Source organism: Chrysochloris asiatica, unplaced genomic scaffold (assembly GCF_000296735.1).
Source record: "Chrysochloris asiatica unplaced genomic scaffold, ChrAsi1.0 scaffold00083, whole genome shotgun sequence".
NCBI lineage: Eukaryota > Metazoa > Chordata > Mammalia > Afrosoricida > Chrysochloridae > Chrysochloris > Chrysochloris asiatica.
This window is the reverse complement of record NW_006408601.1, coordinates 11289300-11312361: the sequence shown is the minus strand read 5'-3', so window position 1 is coordinate 11312361 and position 23062 is coordinate 11289300. Positions and strand designations below refer to the sequence as shown.

General features: G+C 35.7%; 1 protein-coding gene across 2 annotated transcripts in view; it reads right to left on the bottom strand.

Annotated features, from left to right (window-relative positions):
* The window catches only part of PRMT3 (protein arginine methyltransferase 3), a 169762-nt gene that overhangs the window by 93018 nt on the left and 53682 nt on the right, over positions 1–23062 (bottom strand). For both annotated transcript variants that reach the window (XM_006865818.1, XM_006865817.1), the window contains one exon: positions 8277–8376. In XM_006865818.1, coding sequence (XP_006865880.1) covers positions 8277–8376 — 100 coding nt within the window. The remainder of the gene's footprint in view (positions 1–8276; positions 8377–23062) is intronic.

Sequence of the window (23062 nt, the reverse complement as noted above, 5' to 3'; positions counted from 1 at the left end):
GTGATTGACTGAGCCAGAATTTAAACCTTGTCCTGTCTTACTGAGGTCAAGTTCTGAATCATTATTCTTTGTTTGTTAACTTGCTTTGCCTGATTGAAAATAATGTTTAGTAGCTACATTAAATTTTTTTATAATTAAGAACTTAAGTGCTCCTAAATGAAAACTCCTGATAAGTCATATTAAATATGATTAGACTTTATAATAGGTATAAGACAATTCATAATAGTTCAGAATGATAACAATGCTGTTTATGGAAAATTTATTGGTAAAGTAACGGTTTTCTAAATCAATGAACATGCTATAATATATGCAGAACCAATATGACATTTGTGAGAAATATACCGAGTCACATATAATATCAGATGAAAAGATTCCTACATGTATTCCTAATAATAGTTGTCCTTTCTCTCAACTTTCCACTTTGTTAAACTTCATTTTACTATAGCCTCCCTATGTGAGCCTTTAATTCCCTGGGAATTGTCCTTGGTTCTGAACCAAGTCATTTATTACTGATATCAGAAAGCTGTGCTCCAAGTACCCTGCTCATCTGCAGTGTAATTCAGACTGTAATTTCACAGGCTGCTGCCTCACCTGTAGGGGTGCCATCTGGAAAGAGAATTATACGAGACACTTTCTCCCATAATGCCCATGGGCATTCTTCTTTACAAACTGACATTTACTTTTTAAAAATTAAATCTTGCCTTTAAACTCCAGAAATTAATTACTATGAAAGGAACATATTGAATTAAATATGGAGTTAACATTATTCATTACAATGGGAACCTGATTTGTAAAAAGTCCACTTAATGATATCTTATTGGAACAGATACATTAGTGATAAAAGAACTTGTGATTCCTTTAGTATAATGTACTTCTCTAACTTTTTTAGTTCAAATAATTGAGTCAGTGACACATTAAAACAAAATTAACTACTGAAAAAGTGAGGGAAGGGAAAGTTACAAATAAAATGAATTAATATATGAAATGCATGGCAATAAACACATTCTAGAATTATTTAAAATAAAATTATACATTGCTGTAATGAATAAGCAAGCCTACAAAACCCAATCCTGGTTTCTAAGTAATATACATCTTAAGAATAATCAATACCTGATGACTTTCCCCTTAATACTATTCTCAGTTCTATAAGATTTTACAGAAATTAGAACTGTATCCAATGTGACAAGAATTGGTAGTCAGTTGCTAATTGAAAATGACACATTTTAAGTAAACACATATAATAGAAATGTAAATTCATGTAATAATATTGTTTTGAAACAATCCACTGATTGGGAGCTTTACCATTTCCCTTGCATAAACTATATTTACAATGGAATGTAAATAATTTCCCGATTTGGTTACTTTTAAATAGGAAAGGAACCAAAGGACACCTGCCAAGTGGAGAGTCTGTGATGATTTTTATAATTCCCACTCTCTAGTTCCACTATCCTAGTCTTTCACAACTGTTTCACTCACCACCTTATTCAACAGCAATTTTTAAAAAGCAATCAGGCCTCCCTGACTTTTTCTACAGAAATGTAGTTTCAAAAGAAAAAAAAGTAACTATCTCCTTTTTATAAGCTTATTGAACAGTTTATGATTTACAGCAGTCAAACAAAATAAGCTCTTGGTAAATATATAAACTCAACAGATAGGAGCAGAACCAAGAGAGAATATTGAAAGAAGCAAACTAGGTTTAAGCGTTCAGGGAACCATAGGATTCGACTGTGAAAAAGAAAAATTAAAGAAAGCATAGTTTCATTAATCTGGTGAATTAATTACATGCAGATGGGTAAGGAAGCATCTACTGCATATCCAAATGATAAAACATACTGTCACTATGTCACCTCCACAGAAAAACCTTTTCTGATGCCCTAGGTAGATGAAATCAGGTGCCCTTTATTATAATCCCTCACTGTGTGATGTAGTTTCCTTTTAGAATAGCAATCTATTTAAATGATGTGATCATTTATTTTACAAAGCTTTTTAAAGTTTTTGTCTCGACCACTAAATCAGAGCTGCATGAGGACAGGGCCTATTTATGTCTGTCTTGTTTACTGTTGTTCTACACTCAGTACACTTAGTACACTCAGCTAGGTGCTCAATAAATGTATCTGAACAGAAAAATGTCTGCAGAAGTCTTCAAATAGATACAATGCTATCAGTTAGAGGTTGGATTATGATCAAAGTACAGTAATGAGAGCTCTAAAGCAAGTTTTCTCAGCCATGCACTCACTACTGACATTTCAGCCTGAGTAATTGTGTCCACTGTCAGATGTTTAGCAGCATCCCTAACTTCTACCCACTCAAGCTCTGACAACCCAAAATGTCTCTTGCTATTGTTGTGAAGTGCCGAGTTGGTTCCGACCCATGGTGACCCTGTATAGGGTTTCCGAGGAGCAGGTGGTGAGCTTGAACTGCTGACCTTGCAGTTCAAATGGCTTTGCAGTCTGGCGCATTAACCCACAGTGCCACACCAGGACTCCTAGACATTACCAAATGTCTCTACTAAGAACCAATGCTCTAGAAGTATCTAAAAGTTAATGGACAAACATTCACAAACAACTTACAGTATTCTTCACTATGCCCAGGAATGTAAAATTGTTCCAAATTTGAAATCTTATGATATGTAATATCTATTTATTTTACTGTTATATTAATAATAGCCTTAGGTACTAAACTCTACAATTGCAGTTTTTCAACAATTCTCCAGTCCATCATGTGACCCTTTTATCTTAAAATGTGCCAATGCTAACCACTTGCTTTATCTCAAGTGTGATAATAATGAAGTTGTATGAGAGGTGTCCAAATAATTATGCAAAATCTTTTTTGAGTATTTTCCCAACTGAGAGCTATACAGTGACTGGAGATAGATAATGAGGAGGCCTCAAAATATTCATGGAAAAACGAAATTAAAAGGGAATGTTTCCACAAAATTGTTGGAGCCCTATCATACATTATATACATTTGGTAAAATGCAAGGTAGCTGATGTTATCAAACAAAAGTGTATCTTTTACACTTATTTGCTATAGAATTGCTGCTGTAGTGCCATAGAGTCAGTTCCGACTCATAACGACCCTGTATAGGGTTTCCAAGGAGTGGCTGGTGGTTTTGAACCACTAACCTAGCAGTTAGTTTGTTGTTGTTGTTAAGTGCCTTTGAGTTGGTTCCAACTCATATTGACCCTATACAGGGTTTCCAAGGCTTTTAAAATCTTTACTGCAGCAGTAAGTATTATCTTTCTCCCGCAGAGTGTCTGGTGGGCTCAAACAGGGGAACTTGGGGTTCGCAGTCCAGTACTTATTGTATGGAGCCACCACGCTCCCCTTGCAGTTACAGTCCAGTGTTTATGCTACAGTGTCAAACCAGGACTACAGAACAGATAAGAAAATATTCTGTTTTGAACATATAAACACACTCATAACACACTTTTGCAGAATGTTTTAAGTATTTGATTAAGCTAAGTTTCCTAAAGCAAAATTCCTAGATTAAAAGATTTGCAAATTAAAATTTTTGATCTGTATTATCAAACTGTCCCCTGGAAAAATTAGGCAGTTTCCCTACAACTATACAGTTGTGGATTAAAGACTTAAATGTGAAAGAAAACGGTATAAAATTTGTGAAGAATATCTGGAGAGTATTTTCATGGCCTCAGGAGGGGAAATACGAACATAAAGAAAAAGTCAAATCATCTTGACTACAGAACCTTTGTTCAACAAAAGGCATTTCTATAAAGAATAGAAAGATGTACGTCACAATGTTTAAAAAGATACTGGCTACACACACACGCACGCATGCACACATACACACACACACACCTCCAATAAAGGATACTAATATCAATTACACAACGAAATCTACAAATCATTAAAAGACAGAAACCCCAAAATTTATATACAGTTATTTCACAAACCTATAAATCCAAATAGCCATAATCACATTCAAAATACTAAACTTCACAAACACTACAACCACAATGAGGTATAATGACTATGATACTGGCAGTAATTTACAAAGTCATAAAATGCAGAGTGTTGATAAGTCTACCCAACAATGAAGTAAAAATTCTTCTAGTTGGTGGAAGTTCGGCATTACCTAGTAAATATGGAGGAAAGGTGTAATAGGTAAGGTTTTGTGGCCACGTGACTTAGCCAGGATTCTTGGTGGTTCAGTAGTGAGGGTGTAGTTATCACCTCCATGCTGAACCCAACATGATTCAATCACCCCAGGATGTGATCAGTTCTCATCTGATGTAACTATCCTATGTGTTCTAAATCCTGTGTAGACTTGTGTTTTAAAAAAAAAGTTTTGAGTCATCTTTGGTGATCAGAATTATTTTGTGTGGTATCATCTAAATTCTTTCTAACGTAATTTTTACTAGTTTTAACTTTAAAATATTGATTCATAAAAAAAGTGTTGTAGATTTAGAACAGTCAATTATTTATCATTTGTTCAATGTTTGGAATGTTTGAAAGATACTGAATATATTTTAGAAAGCATACCTGCTCCTTCTTTAATTACGCAATTGGGATTTTTGAGTTTCTCAGTTCAGAAATCCTAGTAGAAGTACCAAAGTTAGAAGGAACTTGAAGAATTTAGAAGACACCACAAATGATATTTCTGATCAACAAAGATGACTCAAATTTTTTTTTTAAACACAAGTGCAAGTCTCAATATAGAAATAAGAAAAGTACCAGAGTTATTATATTAAAATATCTTCCATGACTATATAAAATAAGGAAAACTAATGCCAAAAGTTGGTTCCTACCAAAGACAAAAGATATGAGAAGTCATCAAGAAGACAGAGAGATAACCCATAGTGAGCAACACCAAGAATGAGCTACCATTCTTAGGCGAGATACAAAGGGAAGAGGTACTTAAGAGAGCCCAGAGCCAAAGTTACACAGTGAATGCAAAAGCTGTAACAGATCTGTCCAGTGGGAATTGAAGTCACAAAAGAAATCACATTTGTCAACAAACCACCAGAGGCAAAGGAAGAGGGAAGAAATGCCCTGGCTCCTCCCTCCTTTCATTGACTCTCCCATTAGTGCTTCCCACTAGCCAACCCAGTGGAGAAGATTTGTCATAGCAACCTGCAAATGCAAAGTTAGCTTTTCTTCAGCATAGAAGAAAAGGGAGGGATAGGATACACAATGAATCTTGAGGGAAGGAGTGTGTGGTGGTTCTGTAGGATGAGCACTGGGCTGGTCTGCAGTTCAAGCCCACCAGCTGCTCACTGGAGAAAGATGAGGCTTTTACTCTCTTAAAGCTTTACAGCCTTACAAACCATTTACAGGGTCACTATGAGTCCAGACTGACTCGACAGCGCCTAACAACAACAAGATTAACTTTCAGATTTTGAGATGAAAACTCTAAAACATCACTATTCCGAAGCATTAACTGTGCTAAAAGCAGGGCAAGAATTACCCAAACTGCTTTTATAATCAGGTATGTAAAAAATAACCAATTGGGGTGAGGGGATGGGTGCTAAAGCCTATCTTTTGGTTTGTCTCTAAAGTCTATTTTGGGGTCATTAAAAGATGTATTTTCCAGGAAAAATGAAGCATACCCTAAAGAAACAAGGAGCTCTGGTAACATAGTGGTTACAAATCGGGCTGTTCTGTGGGAGAAAGATGAGGCTTTCTGCTTCCACATAGATCATGTAGCCCAACATACCACTGGAACAGCACTGAAAGTCCAGAAGTAAATCCACGCATCTATGGTCAACCAATTTTTTACAAAGTTGCTAAATCCAATCAATGGGAAAAGAGTCTCTTCAATAAATGGTGCTTGGGAAATTAGATTTCCACATGGAGAACAATGAAACAGTATCTTTGCCTTCTTCCTGGTTACCAGGAGCAGGATGAAGGAGTTAAAGGTAATGGAGAACTATACGACAATCAGTCAATTGTTGTAATTGATATGAATTAAGTTGTACCCTTGTACAAACTTGAACTGGCAAAAATTGTGTGATAGACAAGAGGACTTCAAAAACTTTGTAGAAAAATTCCATCTTTAATTCTACTATTCCATGAACTTTCTGAAGTTCCTTCATATTCATAACAATACCAAAAAATACAAAATTTTAGAAGCTGCTGAGGCTTTCATAGGATTTGGTTACTTGATTTGGATGGCAATTTTGGGGCCAAATTTTTATGGGACATCCAGTTAAATGGTTAATAACACGGTTAGTGCTTCTTTTCATGTCTACTTAATTATATAGTGCCTGGGGTCGTAAAAATTTGTAAGCAGCTATTCAAGGCACAATTGGTCTCTACTCACTTGGAGCAACAGAGGAAAAAGAGTCAGGAATAGAAGGAAGATATGGAATGTATAGCTAGCTAATTGCCTCCACGAACAACTGCCTCCTTTGCCATCAGACCAGAAGAACTGGATGGTGCCTGGGTACCATTATTAATTATTTTGATCAGATTCAACAAAAGAATCCTGATCAAAAGGGGGGTGATACAGAATAGGGGGACAGACAAAACCTTAAAACTATTGCCCTGATAAAATGTTTACAACTTAAATCAAAAACATCCCCTGAAGTCTTCAGACCAAACAATAGTTTAGCTTAACTAGTAGAAAATGTCTGTTTTGAGAACTATCTATATAAGAATAAATTTATGATAGCAACCTAAAGTTTAGGTAGGAAACTTAAAGGGCAATCAAGTTTATGTTTATGAGGGAGGAACAACTCAGAAAAGGAGGGCGAGAACGGTTGCACACTTCAGTGGAACCAACTCCCTAAACTGCACATGTAAAAACTGTTGAATTGGTATATGTTTTGCTGTATATATTTTTCAACAACAAAATGAAGAATGTTAAAATAAAAAGGATCATGTCAGTCAACATGCAGCATAAACTACTTCCAGCTGCTGCCAAATAAATGCCTCAAAAGTGCTTTGTCCAAAGCATCTTTCTAGAGAGATGCTGGATTTTCAGTTGTAGATGACAAAATCCAACTCTTACCACTCAATTCATAAGAGTGTGCAGAATGCAAACAAAATTTTTTTGGCACAAGAAAAATCATATTGTGATTAAGAAACGTTAAAAGCCAAATCTAGCGTTAAATTAAAAAAACAAAACACCGTTTCACATACAAAAGACCAAGTACCAACAACAGTGGCTTGCAATGGCTTTAGTTGGAATTTACTTAAAATCTGAAAAGTGTTAAAAGTTCCCTGAAATTCCTATTATTTTGCTACAAATATCATGTTTATTCAAAATGTAGAGATAATTATAAAGCAAACCATATTGTTCCCAAGTTTTTTGATAAACTCATTTAGATAATATACGTACTACACATAGTCTTATTATTTTAATAAACTAACTTTCCAAGTGGTTAAGAAAGCCTTGTTTATTTAGAAGTACTGTGTACCTTATCTTCATTTAAACTGGCACATCAATAAGTCCCATCAGTTATCAAATACCATTAATTTCACTTTACATATATTTTAAAGTACATATCATTTTAACTTAGCATCTGAACAGTAAATTATACATTATAAAGTTGTAAGACATAACATACACTGTATGATATAACTTAATTATTTTAATATTACCTATAAATTCTACTTCATGTGATAAAGATTGATTGCATAGATTAGCAAATAAGAAAGACAACAAAACAGATTAGTAGAACAGCAGTTACAGCAACAATGTATTAATTCTGATGGAACAGCTTTAATAAGGTCTTCAGAGTAATGGAGAGTTTTAGTCAAGCATAGAAGGGAGTGTCAAAAGGTTCATGAAAAAAATGGAATTCAATGATAATGGAAGTTTTCCACAAACTTTTTGCATCTCCCATGTCTCTACATATTTAGAAAGTAGAAAGACAGTAATTCTGTATTATGATTTGAAAGACAAAAAAAGCTACACTTACAAGAAAAAAATCCATTAAATAGTTGCCATTTCAGAGTAAATTACCATAAAATGATGATGTTGTTGTTGTTATGTACCGTGGAGTCAGTTCCAACTCATAGTGACCCTGCATAGGGTTTCCAAGGCTGCAAATCTTTATGGAAGCAGAAAGCCTTATCTTTCTCCCGCTGAACAGCTGGTAGTTTCGAACTGCCAACCTTGAGGTTAGCAGCTCGATTCATAACCACTACGCTACCAGAGCTCCTTTAAAATGATGATAGCTAACTTAAAAATAATACCACCATTCTTCCACTTATCCATTATAATTAAACACAGAAAAAATACTACCTTATTCACTGCTTTGTTTTTTTAATTTTTACCAATAAAAGGATTTGTTTCTGTAAACACTTACCATCCACTCGGATATAATAACATCCACTTTCTCTATAGGAAGATGAACTTCTTCAATCTTTCCTTTAATTAGTATAACAGTATCTTCCAGTTTATTTAGTCTGAAAATGATCAGATCACAATGAGTTTAATTGGTATATTAAACACATTCTAAAGAATTCATTAATTCCCTGAATGTTACCTTTGTTTTTTGGTCATTTTGTAGATGTCCCAGAATATTTCTGGTTAATACTGGTAATACACTGAAACAATATTTAAAAATTCAGTCTGAAAAGAAACAGGAATTTTATTGAGAATGATGGTGGTGGAGGTTATGTGCCATGGAGTTGGTTCCAACTCATAGCCTGTAAATCTTTAAGGGAGCAGAAAACCTCATTTTTCTCACACAGAAAAGCTGGTAGTTTTGAACTGCTGACCTTGAGGTTAGCAGCAGAGTTGTGACAACTATACTACAAGAACTCCTGAGGGGACATCAAAAAGGTTGTAGAAAAATGGATGAAATAATAATGGTATTGAGACAACAATTCAATAAAGTTAATGTCTTTAATATTTGTTTTCCTCTCTATAGGGAAGGGCAGATCAGACTCACATACAACAAAACTACAGTTTATAGGGAAGTTGTGTGTGTCACAGTGGTAAGAATTAGAAGCCAGAGAGCTCCTCTAACACTCACCAGCCATGTGACCAAATCATTTTATAATCTCTCTGAGCTTCCGTGCTCCCATGTAAAAGAGAACGCTAGCATCTGCTTTATGTACTTCACAGACTACCATGGGGATCAAATGCTTGGGAAAGCTAGGTATACAGCCTCAAGCACTATAGAGTGACAACAATATTATCATGAATAACAAAATACTACATAAAACTTAAAATCCAATGCCTGTAATACAAATTATTTAACCTTGCCCAGTAATAGGGTAGCCCCATACAATAAGCACTTGAGAGTTTGACTCTGCCAGCCTGTGTGGGAAAAAGATGAGGTTTTCTACTCCCTCGAAGACTTAAGGCCTTGAAAACCCTGGACAGGGTCACTATGAGTCAGAACTGATTCCACAGCTCTTAACAACAACAGCACTGATTAGTTTTATAAGTTTGATTGTAATATTAGCACATATTTTTTATTTTTGTAATTTGAAGGAGGAGTTAATTTCAGAAAGCTAAAAGCAATTGCTGATTAAGTTCATATCAAATTAAATAAATTAAATAAATGAATTCTTAATCCTCAGAGGCTATCTATCTGAATTATAATAGATTTTTCTGGCAACAAAGGCAATATTTTCTCTTACCCTAATTTCACTGAGGTATTATTTATATGTCTCAGTACAACTAACTAAATTCATTTCAAGGGTAAAATTTGTTGAATTTTTAAAAACAAAGACATTCAGGTGGTATAAAACATATTTTACCTCCCCACAAAGATTAGTGTCTCTTTCCAGAAAATCTTATCATTCCCAGGCAAGCCCTGATTTTCTATCTCTGACTACAGGTGAGATTTGCATTTTGTAATGTTTCCTAGTCGTGGCATGGTTCTATAGGGTAAGACCTGGACTGAGAACAGCAAGGTTGGAAGCTGAAACCTACTAGGTGCTCCATGGAAATCCTATACAGGGCCACTGTAAATAGGAACAAACTCAACTGCACCTAACAACAATAATGTCTCATTAAAATGAAAGCACTTTGAATGTACTCGTGTCTGGATTCTTTTGCTAAGCACAACACTTATCAGATTCATACATGTTTTTTTGAACAGCAGTGGCTCATTGCTTTAGATTGCTAAATAGCTTTTTGCTATCTGGAGAAACCACAATTTTGTTTATTCATCTGTGGGAGTCCTGGTGTGGTGCTACAGGATAAGCACTGGACTGCTAACCAAAAGGTCAGTGGTTCAAACCCACCAGTTGTTCCTCAAAAATCCTATACAAGGTTGCTATGAGTCAGAACCGACCCAATGACATGTAAGAACAACATTCATCTGTGAATGGAAATCTGGATTGTTTTCCATCTTTGGACTATTAAGGAATTAAAGCTTTATTTATTTTCAAGCAGACTGGTTATATCATAGTATATACAGGTATAATCCACTTTTTTTATAATTTCATTTTATGACTCTTTGCTTTTACAAAAGATCTACATTAGGACCTGTTTTTACTAGCTGGAGAAACCCTAGTGATGCTACAGGATAAACAAACCTATCAGGATAAAGATAGAGCTTTACGCTGCTCCCATGAAGGTTTATAGCCTCGGAAACCCTACATAGCATCTCTGGGTAGAATTAACTAGATGGCAATGAGTTTAGTTTTTTGTTTGGTTTAGTTTTTACAGTCAAAAAAAATCTAAGAAGAATTTTCACTTTAATGAAAAAAAAGGCAGAAAAACACAAGTGTTCAGCATTTTCTTTGAAGCAAATATCCCACCTACCTTCAAACCCCACCCCTGAGGATGAAAAATGGCATACCCAGGCTCATTCAACTGTATTGTACTATATTATTTCTAAAAAGTTGTCCGCAGGAAGTTCAAAATGGCTGTGCAGCCTCTGGCTGGGAAGCAGTTCATTGGCTAGTCTCCCTCCCTTGTCATCTGTGAGCAGCTTCTCTCAGTAAGTATTTAATCCACTTCTCTATAACCTTTCCTCTAAAGCTCAAGGTTCCAGGGTTACAATCTATGCATGTTTCATTTGGGCTTCCTTGTCTTTGTGGTAGAGGGTCTTTGTGTGGCAAGTCTGCCATCTTTCCAGAGAACTTCCTGTCAGATTTATGTATGGTGAATACATAAACTTTGCTTTATGTATTCATAAAGCTTGCTTTCCTATTATTTTAATGGAGTTTAAGAACTTGTTTTTAATTTCGATAGGAAAATCAATAATTTAACTTTTTTTTTCTTTTATTGCTAATGCTTTTGTAGGCATAATTTATTAATCTTTGTCCACTCCATATATTTCACTCATGTATTGTTCTATAACTTTGCATTTTTCACTTTGGGTACATTTTTCTTATGGATAGTATCATGTTCACTTTTTCCTCTATCAATACCAATTAATATGACATTGAAAAAACTTTGCTGAAAAACTATTACTAACTCATAGAATTACATAGGCATCTTTGCTTCTAAAAATTGCACTTCAATGTAAAGAGAACAAAAATCCTCGCCACTGGACCAACAGAGAAAACACTAAAGTTGTCAAACACCTCATTTTGCTCATATGAACACTCATGGAAGCAGCAATCAAGAATTCAAATGATGTATTGCACTAGGCAAATCTGCTGCACAACACCTCTTTAAAGTGTTCAAGAACAAAGATGTCATGTTGAGGACTACGGTGTGCCTACCCAAGACATGGTATTTTCAATGATTTCCTATGCATATGAAAGTTAGACAATAAATAAAGAAGGCCATACAAGAATTAATGCATTTGAGTTATGGTGTTGGAGGAGAATATTAAAAGTACCATGGACCAACAAAAGAACAAACAAATCTGTGTTGGAAGAAGTACAAGCAGAACAATCAGAAGAAAGAATGAAACACCTGAAGAAAGCCTAAGATTAATGTAGGACAACATGAAGAGCAATACCCTATGGGTAATCGGAATTCCAGAACAGGAAGAAACAAAGAAAACCACAGAAAAGATAGTCAAAGAGCTTCTGGAAAAAAATTTCCCTAACATTATGAAGGATTAGAACATAAGCATTCAAGAATCTGATGGACCCCAAAAGAAAACCACCAAGACATATGTTCATCAAACTCTCTACACTCAAAGACTAGGAAAGAATCCTGAAAGCAGCTTGGGAAAAATGCAATATTATCTACAAAGGAAGACCAATAATATTACACTCTGGGAGAAAAGTAGAAAACTCTGAAAGAAAAAACTTGCCAACCAAGAATCTTATACCCAGCAAATATGACAATGAAATTAGAACATTTCTGTAAAAACAGAAATTATAGGAATTTGTAAAATTCAGGTAAACTTTGCAAAAATATTAAAGAGAATTCTTGAGACTGAGAACGAACAACAGCAGGCAACAACCAGAGACTGATATACACAGCAACACCACTGGAATTCAGTTCCGATATGAAAGTGTCCAGAGTAGGACAACACTACAGGACTGAACATAGGGAATTAAAGATGTCAATCTATGGTCAGGAAGAGAGTTCCAGAGTTCCAGGTGAGGAGAGGTCAGGTGAGTTTTTAGATAAAACACATTGTTTTAAAATGGGGAAGAAATTAATAAAGCACAGGGTAACCTCAAAGAAACTTAATACACCTTCACATCAAATCAAGAAGAGGAAAATACATGATGATATTGTAAAACTATGAAGAAACTGCCAAGAAAAAACACAAAAAAATGAACTCAGCACAGGAAAGCAGGCAGAACAAAGAAATCAGCAGCACCACACACACACAAAAAACCACACAGCTAAATGACTGCAATCAATTAATTGTTGTTATTGTTGTTAAGTGCCATCGAGTGGGTTCCGACCCATAGCAGCTCTATACAGGGTTTCCAAGGAGCGACTGGTGAGCTTGAGCATTACACTGAATGCCAACAGATGAAACACAGCAGTCAAGAGACAGAGAGTACCAGAATGGATATGAAAACAGAATCCTTCAATATGCAGTCTACAAGAGGCATATATGCACAAAGACAAACATAGATTAAAAATTAAAGGATGAAAAAATCTATCAAGCTAAAGGAAATAAAAAATGAGGAATGGTAAAATAATCTTTGATAAAATAAACTTTAAGGCAAAAATCAGCATACAAGGCAAAGAAGGACACGATCACATGATTAAAGGAACAACTGAACAAGAGGATATAACATAATAAACATCTATGCTCCCAACTTAAGAGTCTCAAAATATACAAATCAAACACTAATAGAAACAAAGAAAGAAATAGACAACTCATGAATAACAGTGGGAGATTTTAATACATCACTTTCAAAAAAGGACAGAACAACCCAAAAGAAACTCAACAAAGACACACAGGAACTAAACAAGAAAATCAATTAACTTCACCTTATAGACTTGTACAAAGCCCTCAATCCAATTCTTTTCCAGTGCACATGAAACATTCTCCAAAAAACACCATGTGTTAGACCACAGAGCAAGTCTCTATAAAGTTAAAAACATCAAAATCCTACACACTACCTCCTCAAATCACAATGCTATAAAATTAGAAATCAACAATAGGAAGATCAAGGAAACAAAAATCAAATATATGGAGTGATTCTGTAGGATCAGCACTGAACTGGGAACCACAAGGACGGCAATTCAAACCCACCAGCTGCTCAGTGGAAACCCTACACAGGGTCGCTATGTGTTGGAACAGACTTAACAGCACCTACTAACAACAACAAAAGCTACTAGGTAATGCAACAAATCAAAAACAAAATAAAAAAATTCCTTGAAGCAAAGTAACGCAAAAACACAACTACCAAACCCTTTGGGACATTGCAAAAGCAGCGCTGAAAGTGCAATTTGCAGCAATAAATACACACATCCAAAAAGAAGAAAGAACCAAAATCAACACATTAAACACATCTCCAACAATTAATGATAAAAATTAGAGCAGAAATAAATGAATAAGGAAGCATAAAAACAATAGAATCAACAAGACAAGAAACTGGTTTTTTGAAAAGATTAATAAAATCCACAAACAAGTGGCAAATCTAACAAAAGAAGAGGGGGGAGATGCAAATAGCACACATAAGAAACAATATGGGTGACTTACAACAGAACCAATGGAAATCAAAAGGTTAATAATATATTACTATGAATAGTATTTGAAAATAAATTTGAAAATCTAGAAGAAATGGATAAATTTTTTAGAAAATCACAACCTACCTAAACTAACACAGAGTGAAGTAGAAAATCTGACCAGACCTATAACAAAGGAAAATATTGATCAAGTCATTAAAAAACTCCCAGCAAGTGCAACTTACACATTGGCTACCAAAAACGGGGGATATAAGGCACAAAGTGACTGGCTTCCAAGCTTTCTTGAGTGTACTTACGTTCAGAATGAGGGGTGTAAAGTAGAATACTCACTGAATAGTTTTTCTCTTGTCCAGATGGGTCGGTGAAAGGGGAGGGGCGAGGATGGGGATAGGATTTTATGATTCAATTGTGAGTAATTGCTACTATGACTAATTGCAGTTGTCACAGCTATAAATGTAGAGGATGTAAAACTAAAAGGATGGAGTAGTTAATCTTTCATTTCAGGAACAGAGGACCCTAGGATCATCGAGAGGGAAGAGCCTGGGATCCTAACCAGAAAAGTGGCGACAGCAGAGATGGAGGCAGAGGCGATAGCACAGACAGAGCAGCTGAAGACTCTAGACACACGGACCGAGAAAGACAACGTGCCTGCAGTCAGGAGGCTGGCTTGCAAAAGGTGCCCTTTGGACATTTCAACGAATATATATATATATTCTGTGTGGTATGTGTACATCAGGAAAAAAAAAAGTAATAGGGGTAAATACTGTTAACTGATGGTACATGAAGGGAATTGTAATCATTACAATTAAGCAAAATATGATTTGCTGAATGTAAAACTGATGATCTGCTCTGTAAATTTTCACTCAACTCCCAGTTGTTGTTGTTAAGTGCAGTCAAGTCGGTTTCAACCCATAGCAACCCTGTATAGGGTTTCCAGGGAGTGACTGGTGAGCTGACCCTCCCAGTTTGCAAAGCAAGCTTGCAGTCCAGCACGTTAAACCACAGTGCCACACCAGGGCTTCTCAATTCACAATAAAAGCTTTAAATACAAAAGAAAAAACTCCCAACAACAACAAAAAAACCCAATACCCATTCTTGATGAAAAAAAAAAAAAAAAAAAACACTCAACAAAATGGGAATTGAAGGGAAACATAATTATGGGCATACATATAAAACCAATAAATCCAAAAAGGTAGGACTGAGTTACTCCTCAAAAACCCTGTACAGGGTCGCTGTGAGTCAGAATCAGACCTATGACACTTAACAACAACATACAAATCCAACAGCCAAAACTACTCTCAAAGGAGAGAAACTGAAAGAATTCCCTTTGCAAACAGGATTTGTGTTGGAAATCTTAGCCAGAGCTATAAAGCAAGAATGTATAGCGTAGTGGTTACAAATCAGGCTGCGAACCACAAGGTCAGCAGTTTGAAACTACCAGCTGTTCCATGAGACAAAGAGGAGGTTTTCTGCTCCCGTAAAGATTTACAGCCTCGGAAACCCTGTACAGGGTCACTATGAGTTGGAACCTACTCCACAGCACATAACCACCACCACCAAATCTGCAAAGAAGTAAAGCTCTATTAGCATATGACACTATCCTACATACAGAAAATTCTTGTAATTCATTGAAAAATTCGGCAAAGTGGCAGGGTATACAATCAATATACAAAAAATCAATTGGATTCCTCTATACTAATAAAGATAGCTCTGCAAAGGAAATTAGGAACCATTTATGATAGCCACCCAAAGGATGAAATATTTATGAGTAAATCTAATAAGAGAAACAAAAGACCTATACAAAGAAAACTACGAAATACTACCACAAGAAACCAAAACAGAGTTATAAAACTAGAGGAATATATCATATTAATGGACAGGAAGACTTAACATTGTGAAAAAGTCAATAAACTCAAAGCCATCTACAGATACAACACAATCCCAATTCAGAATCCACCATCATTCTTCAAAGAGATGGAAAAAATGATCACGAACTTGATTTGGAAAGGAAAGCGACTTGGGATAAGCAAAGCACTTTTAAAGAAGAACAACAAAGCTGGAGGCCTCTCACTCCCCAATCTCAAAATTTACTACATAATCACAATGGTCAAAACAGTCTGGCACTGGTACAACAAAAGATACATATATCAATGAAACAGAATTGAGAACAGAAGTAAATCCGTTCATATATAGTCATATGATCTTTGACAAAGTGCTAAAGCACATTAAATGAGGAAGAGACAGTCTCCTCAACAACTGGTACTGGCAAAACTGGAAATCAACTTGCAAAAGAATGAAACAAGATCCATATCTTATATCACATACAAAAACAAACTAAACATGAATTAAAGACCTAAATTTAAAACCTAGAACTGTAAAGATCATCAATGAAAAACTAAGGACAAGCAGGCGCTCTAATACATGGCATACAAACATTATCAAACATTACAAAAAAATGTACAAGTAGTAGAAGACAAAATAGATGGCTGAACCCTCCTAAAAATTAGAAAACTATTTTAAAAGATTTTGCCAAAAGAGTAAAAAGGGAGCACACTGACTGGGATTTTTTTTTTTTTTTTTTGCAATGACATATCAGACAGGGGACCAATATCTAAAATTTATAGAAAATTACAACATCTATACAAGAAACAGACCAATTAAAAAATAGACACAGGACATGAACAGATACTTTACCAAAGAAGACATCCAGGACATGAACAGACACTTCACCAAAGACATCCAGACAGCCAACAAATATATGTAGAAATGTTCACGATCATCAGATATCAAACAGATGCAGATCAAAAAAAACAATGAGATATCACCCCACACCAACATTAAGAGCAAAGTTTAAATACACAATACAACAAATGCTAGTAAGGATGTGGAGACTGAAACCCTTCTACACTGCTGGTGGGATGGTAAAATGGTGCAACCACTGTGGGAAATGGTATGGTGCTTTCTCAACAAGTTGGAAATAGAAATGACCAGCAATCCCTCTACTTGGTATTATATCCTCAAGAAATAAGAACTGTGACACCACTAGATCTATGCACACACATGTTCACTGCAGCACTATTCACAATAGCAAAAAGATGGAGACAGCTTAAATGCCCATAAACAGAAGTATGGTTAAACCAACTTTGGTACAAAGAATATTATGCAAAATGAAGAATAACGAACAATCTGCAGAACCCCTCACAACATGTATGAACCTGGAGGACATGCTGAGTGAAATTAGTCAATCACAAAAGGAAAAGTACTTCATGAGACCACTGTTGTAAATGTTTGAAAAAGATTTTCTTGTTAAATGAAACATTCTATGATGGTTACCGGGCATGTGGGGAGGAGGGGGTAAAAAAAAAGTGAATTGAGGAAAATACAGTTAACTGATAGTCCATGGAGGGGATTGCAATCCTTGTAATACATAATTTGCATGTTAAATCATAACCTGGTGTATGTTTTGTTGTGTATACTCTGAACAACAACACAACAATTAAACTTTAAAAATAAAAGAAAGAAAACACTTTGGAGAAGTTACACTGTGACACCCATGGAGTCACCATGAGTTGGCGTCCACTTGATGGCAAATGGTTTGGGTTTATCTTTTTCGTTTCTGTAGGATCTGTAGTGGTGTTCCCTTTTCCTGTCCTCCTATCTTTTGTCCTTAACAAATAGTTAAAGGCTTATTCATTTCAGTGATTTTTAATTAAGAACCCACTTTGTGTTTTTGCTTTTCTCTTATTTTTCTATTTTGTAATTCCCTGATTACTACTTGCAAGTGTGGGTGTTCTTGTGCACATGCCCTCTCTTCTTATCAGCTGATGCTTTACTCTCCACTCTAGTCCTCTGCGGCTATGTCATTGCCTGATTGCTACTCTTGCATGCCATAAATTTTGATATACTTTGTTTTTCTATTAATTCAGTTCAAGACATTTTCTAATTTCTTTTCTCTTGTGGTTTCTCCTATGTCCTCTGGGTTATTTCAAAGTGGGCTATTAATTACAAACTAATTTTAGTATATAAAAGATATCTATGTTATTGTTTTATCGTTTTACTTTGGTGTGGCCAGAGCTTATGTTATAAGAATGAAATCCATTTAAATTTATTTAGACAGCTTTATTGCCCTGGTGATCTATCTTGGTGAATGTTCTATGTATACTTGAAAAGAGTATGATTCTACAGTCTCCAACTGTTCTTTAAATGTCAAATAAGCCAAGTAGTTCAATAGTGCTATTTGTTGTTGTTACTGTACAGAGTAAAAGAGCTCCATGGGGTTTTCAAGATGTTTACTGATATGTTATGTAAGTCTTCTGTTTTCCTACTGCTTTATATCTACTTACTCTATCAACTGACTGAAAAACAAGTGTTGATGTCACCAGACATACAGGCAGTCAACAAGTTAAGAACATTGTTGTTGTTGTTAAGTGTCGCCGAGTCAATTCCGACCCATAGTGACCCTGCATAGGGTTTCTGAGGCTGTAAATCTTTACAGGAGCAGAAAGCCTCATTTTTTCTCCCGCAGAACTGCTGGTAGTTTTGAACTGCTGACCTTGAGATTAGCAACCCGATTCGTAATCACTATGCTACCAGAGTTGTTGTTGTTGCTGCTAAGTGCCGTGGAGTCGGTTCCGACCCATAGCGACCCTGTACAGGGTTTCCGAGGCTGTAAATCTTTACGGGAGCAGAACGCCTCATCTTTCTCCCGCGGAGCAGCTGGTAGTTTCGAACTGCTGGCCTTAAGGTTCGCAGCCCGATTCGTAACCACTACGCTAGAGTAGAACTACAGAAAACTCCTACTTGCCTTTTGTTGTTGTTGTTGTTAAACACCATTGAGTCGGTTCTGACTCACAGCAACCCTGTAGAGGGTTTTCTAGGTTTTAAATCTTTGCAAGATTTAAATGCCAGTGTTTGGAATTGATTTGAATTGGCTATGTCATGGCTGACGAAGTAAAAGAGGAACAGACCTGAAATTTTACAATTTGGTGACTTGTCACAGTTAGCAGAATGGGAAAAATTAGTGTTGAAGCTGTGGAATGGGAAAGTTGGAAGAGGCCTGGTGAACCACTGCAACTTTTAGACAATTTAAAACACATACTGCCATTGAGGCAGTTTCAAGTCATCGTGTCCAAAAGGACAGAATAGAACTGCCCTGTAGAGTTTTCTAGGCTGTGGTTTTTACGGGAGATGATCCCCAGCTATGTCTCACACTGAGTGGATTTGAATCCCATTCTTTTGATTAGCAGATGAACTCTTAACCACTGCGCCACCAGGGATCCATATCATAAAAAGTTTATTACTCATTGCAGGATATACCCTGTGGTTGGTTGAAGATGCATGGAGGGGATTGTAACCATGGCAATGAAATGATATACAATAGAATGAATGTAAAACTGATGTTCTCACATGTAAACTATCACATAATTCACAATAAAACATTTTTTAAAAGTTTATTACTCAATTCGTTTTGTAATACTTTTATTATGATTTTTGAACATATAAAGTGGCTTCAAAAAGTTTGTGGAAACATGAAATTTAAAAATTGTGAAAATTTTCCATAAACTTTTTTTATAAAGCTCCCTTGTATGTTCATGAGTAGCTTCTACATTTCTGTCCTCTTACTATCTCAGAGGGGTTTCAGAATAAAGGTTATATTGCTTTCATATATGGACACTTTGACAAAGATATTATAAAATAGAGAAGAAAAAATGACCTTTGCATAAAGTAGGCTGGACAACTGGTTCCAAATAGAAAAAAGAAAGAAACCAGACCACTATCTCACACCATATACAAAAATCAGTATAAAAATCCAGTGGGCTACAGACACAAAATGTAAAAAACACTACTATCAACCATTTAAAAGAGAATACAGGAGAGGATCTCTATAATCTCAGGGCAGGGAAAGATTTCTGACTCCACACACAAATAGCACCAATAATAAGTAAGAATTTCACTTCACTAAGGCCTGATGACGAGACAAAAACACCAACAAGTTTCTATATAATACAAAAGTCAAACGACTCAATTCAAAATATATAAAGATGGCCAATAAAAAAATAACACAACTCAAAAACCTGAGGAAAACACTTGAAGTGATATATTATTGAAAAGAAAATCCAAATGACTAGTAATTATTTGAAAAGGTACTCATTCTCATTAACAATCATAACAATGAAATACTGACAAATACAATGAGATACTGACACAACCAATTGGGGGTGGGGGAATTAAGCTGGACAATGTCAAGTCAGCCATACACCAGATGGAAGTATAAATAGGTACAACCCTGTTGGAAAACAAGTCTGGTATCATACAGCTAGGATATTTAAACCCCAAATCCTGCTATTCTACTTATAAGCTTGTGTATTATATATATGTGCTCCAGGGCACATGTACAATATGTCTATAGCAGAAGTGTTCATAATAACCCCAAACTGTAAAACACGCAAATGTTCATCATGAGTAGAAAGGACAAATTATAATATATTTATCAATGGTATATTATATCTTAGTAAATATGAAAGAACAACATGAATGAATCTTAATAATAATGGTGAGAAAAATAATCTAGACAAAAGATTGGATAAAATGTGATTCCACTTACATAAAGATCAAAATTACATAAACTGAACCATTTAATTTAGAGATGTCCATTTAAATCTATAAAGCAAAGCATGAAAGTCAGGCCGGTAGCTCTCAGGAAGAGAGAGCTTCTATTGAGAAGGGAAGTGGAATGTGAATCTGGAGTGCCCTGTGTAGTGACTACAGGAGTGTTCAACGTAACTGACATACATATGTATATTTATGCATATGAAAGAAGGAGTCAGGCACAGTGGTTATGCGCTCAGCTGCTAACCAATTGGTTGGTAGTTCAAACCCATCAGCCACTCCATGGGAGAAAGATGTGACAGTCTGTTTTGTAAACATTACAGCCTTAAAAACCCAACAGTGCTGTTCTATTCTGTCCTATGTTGTTGTTAAGTGCTGTTGAGTTGGTTCCAACCCATAGTGACCCTGTATAGTGTTTCCGAGTAGCAGCTGGTGAGCTTGAACCACCAACCTTGTGGTTCAAACTACTTTACAATCCAGTGTATTAATCAACAGCGCCATAGGAAAAACTTTTTTTGTATAATGTACTTTAAATATGGTCATTTATGGTTTATGTATGTTTATATGAATATATTTCACACTAAAATTTTCAGAAAGATGCCTCTACCATATTGGAGCTTTTTTATCTTTCTGCTGAAATTACTATTACTTGCTATAACTGAACTATGTATTAAGGATTTAAAATTACAAACACTTCAAAGAAAACAAAGAGCAAGCTTCTTTTTAAAAGAGCAAAATGCTCCCAGTGCCTAGAAATAGCTTCAGAATGGTTATGTTGAAACAAGATCTGTGTTCTGTAAAAGGCCATCTGCTCTGGCTGTTTATTGTCTGCTACAAGTCATAATCCTATTTGCATCAGTAATTACTTGTTGTTCAAATATGAATATAACAGGAAAGATTATGATTTCAGGAATACACAGAAAAAAAGACAAAGCCACACAATTCATAGCAGCTCTGTAATGAAACTGCTCAACAAAAATATCATTCACGAAGTTAGTTTCTTTCAAGAGACTATTAACCTTAATTATTTGAGATTTCCTATTCATAAAAAAAGAAATGATAGATTATACTTACTTTTCTTATCCTTAAAGCATTAATAAAAAACATTCCAAATGAATTCTACATCTGGAAATACCTGCCAAATACCACTGCTGTTGAGTGCCATTAAATTGGTTCCAACTAACAGCGACCTGGTATATGGTATAGGGTTTCCAATAAATGGCTGGTGGGCTTGAATTACCAACCTTGGCTAGTAGTCCAGTGCTTATCCTACATTGACACACCAGGACACCATCAAACACCATGTTGTTGTTCCTTTTCAGTACCATTGAGTCAGTTCGATACATAGTGGCCCTATATATGGTTTCAAAGAAGCAGCTGGTGGATTTGAACCGCCAACATTGTGGTTAGCAGTCCAGTGCTTATCCTACAGCACCACACCAGGATGCGATAGCATAACTTTAAGCTACAAAAATAAGATACTGTAATAAAAAGAAGATTTTAAGCAATCCCCTCAATTAAGCTAATAAGCACTGAAATTATCAATCTTTCTAAATTCCAAGTCTGCTGAGTAACAATTTAACTTTTATTTCAAGAATCAGAATCAATTTTATTTCAAGAATTGTGTCCCCCAAAATTAAGTGTTGTAAATCCTAACTTCTATGCTCATGATTACAAATTTATCTTTGTTGTATTAATTGAGATAAAATTATTATAGGATGGGTCTGAGCCAATCTCTTACAAGATATAAAGTAAACTGATTAGGACAAGCAAGCAAACAAGCAGAGGTGGGGGAGGATTGATGTCAAGTGACACGGAGATTGTCAAAGGAGGAGGAAACAAGCTCAAGAGACAGGGACCGTTCCCTGGAGCTGACAGAGTGAAAGCCTTCCCTGAGAGCTGGCACCCTGAATTCCAACTTGTATCTTCCTAAACTGTGAAAAAATGCAGTTCTGCTTACTACAGTGTAAAGCACAAGACATAATACACACTTAACCAAGCAAGTGACATCTGAGTTTAGCCTGAAAAGACATATAATTGTATGAAGTTGGGGGAGAGTAGTATGTGCACACAATTGCCCATGTGTGTGACAAGGCATGGAGGGAGTTTAGAGGTGATACATGAGCTTTGGTGGCCCAGTGGTTAAGTGCTTGGCTGATAACAAAGAGGTTAAGGGAACTTCCTTCCATAAAGACAGTCAGAATCTAAAGCAATGGGTTTGGTTTTTTGGTCTAGAGGTGATGCTAAGGAATCTTAATTTTACTTAAAGACTATAAAGAGCCATTTTAGCATTTTTAGAATGCAAAATATAGGGTCAAATTTGTAACTTATTACTGATTGTGAGGGTTGGAAATGTAAAGGTAGACATTTTATAGCAAGGAGGGGAGTGATTAACTTTTCAGTCTAGGAGCGGAGGTCCCTAGGACCACCAATGGAGAAGAGCAGAGAGCGGGACCCTACCCA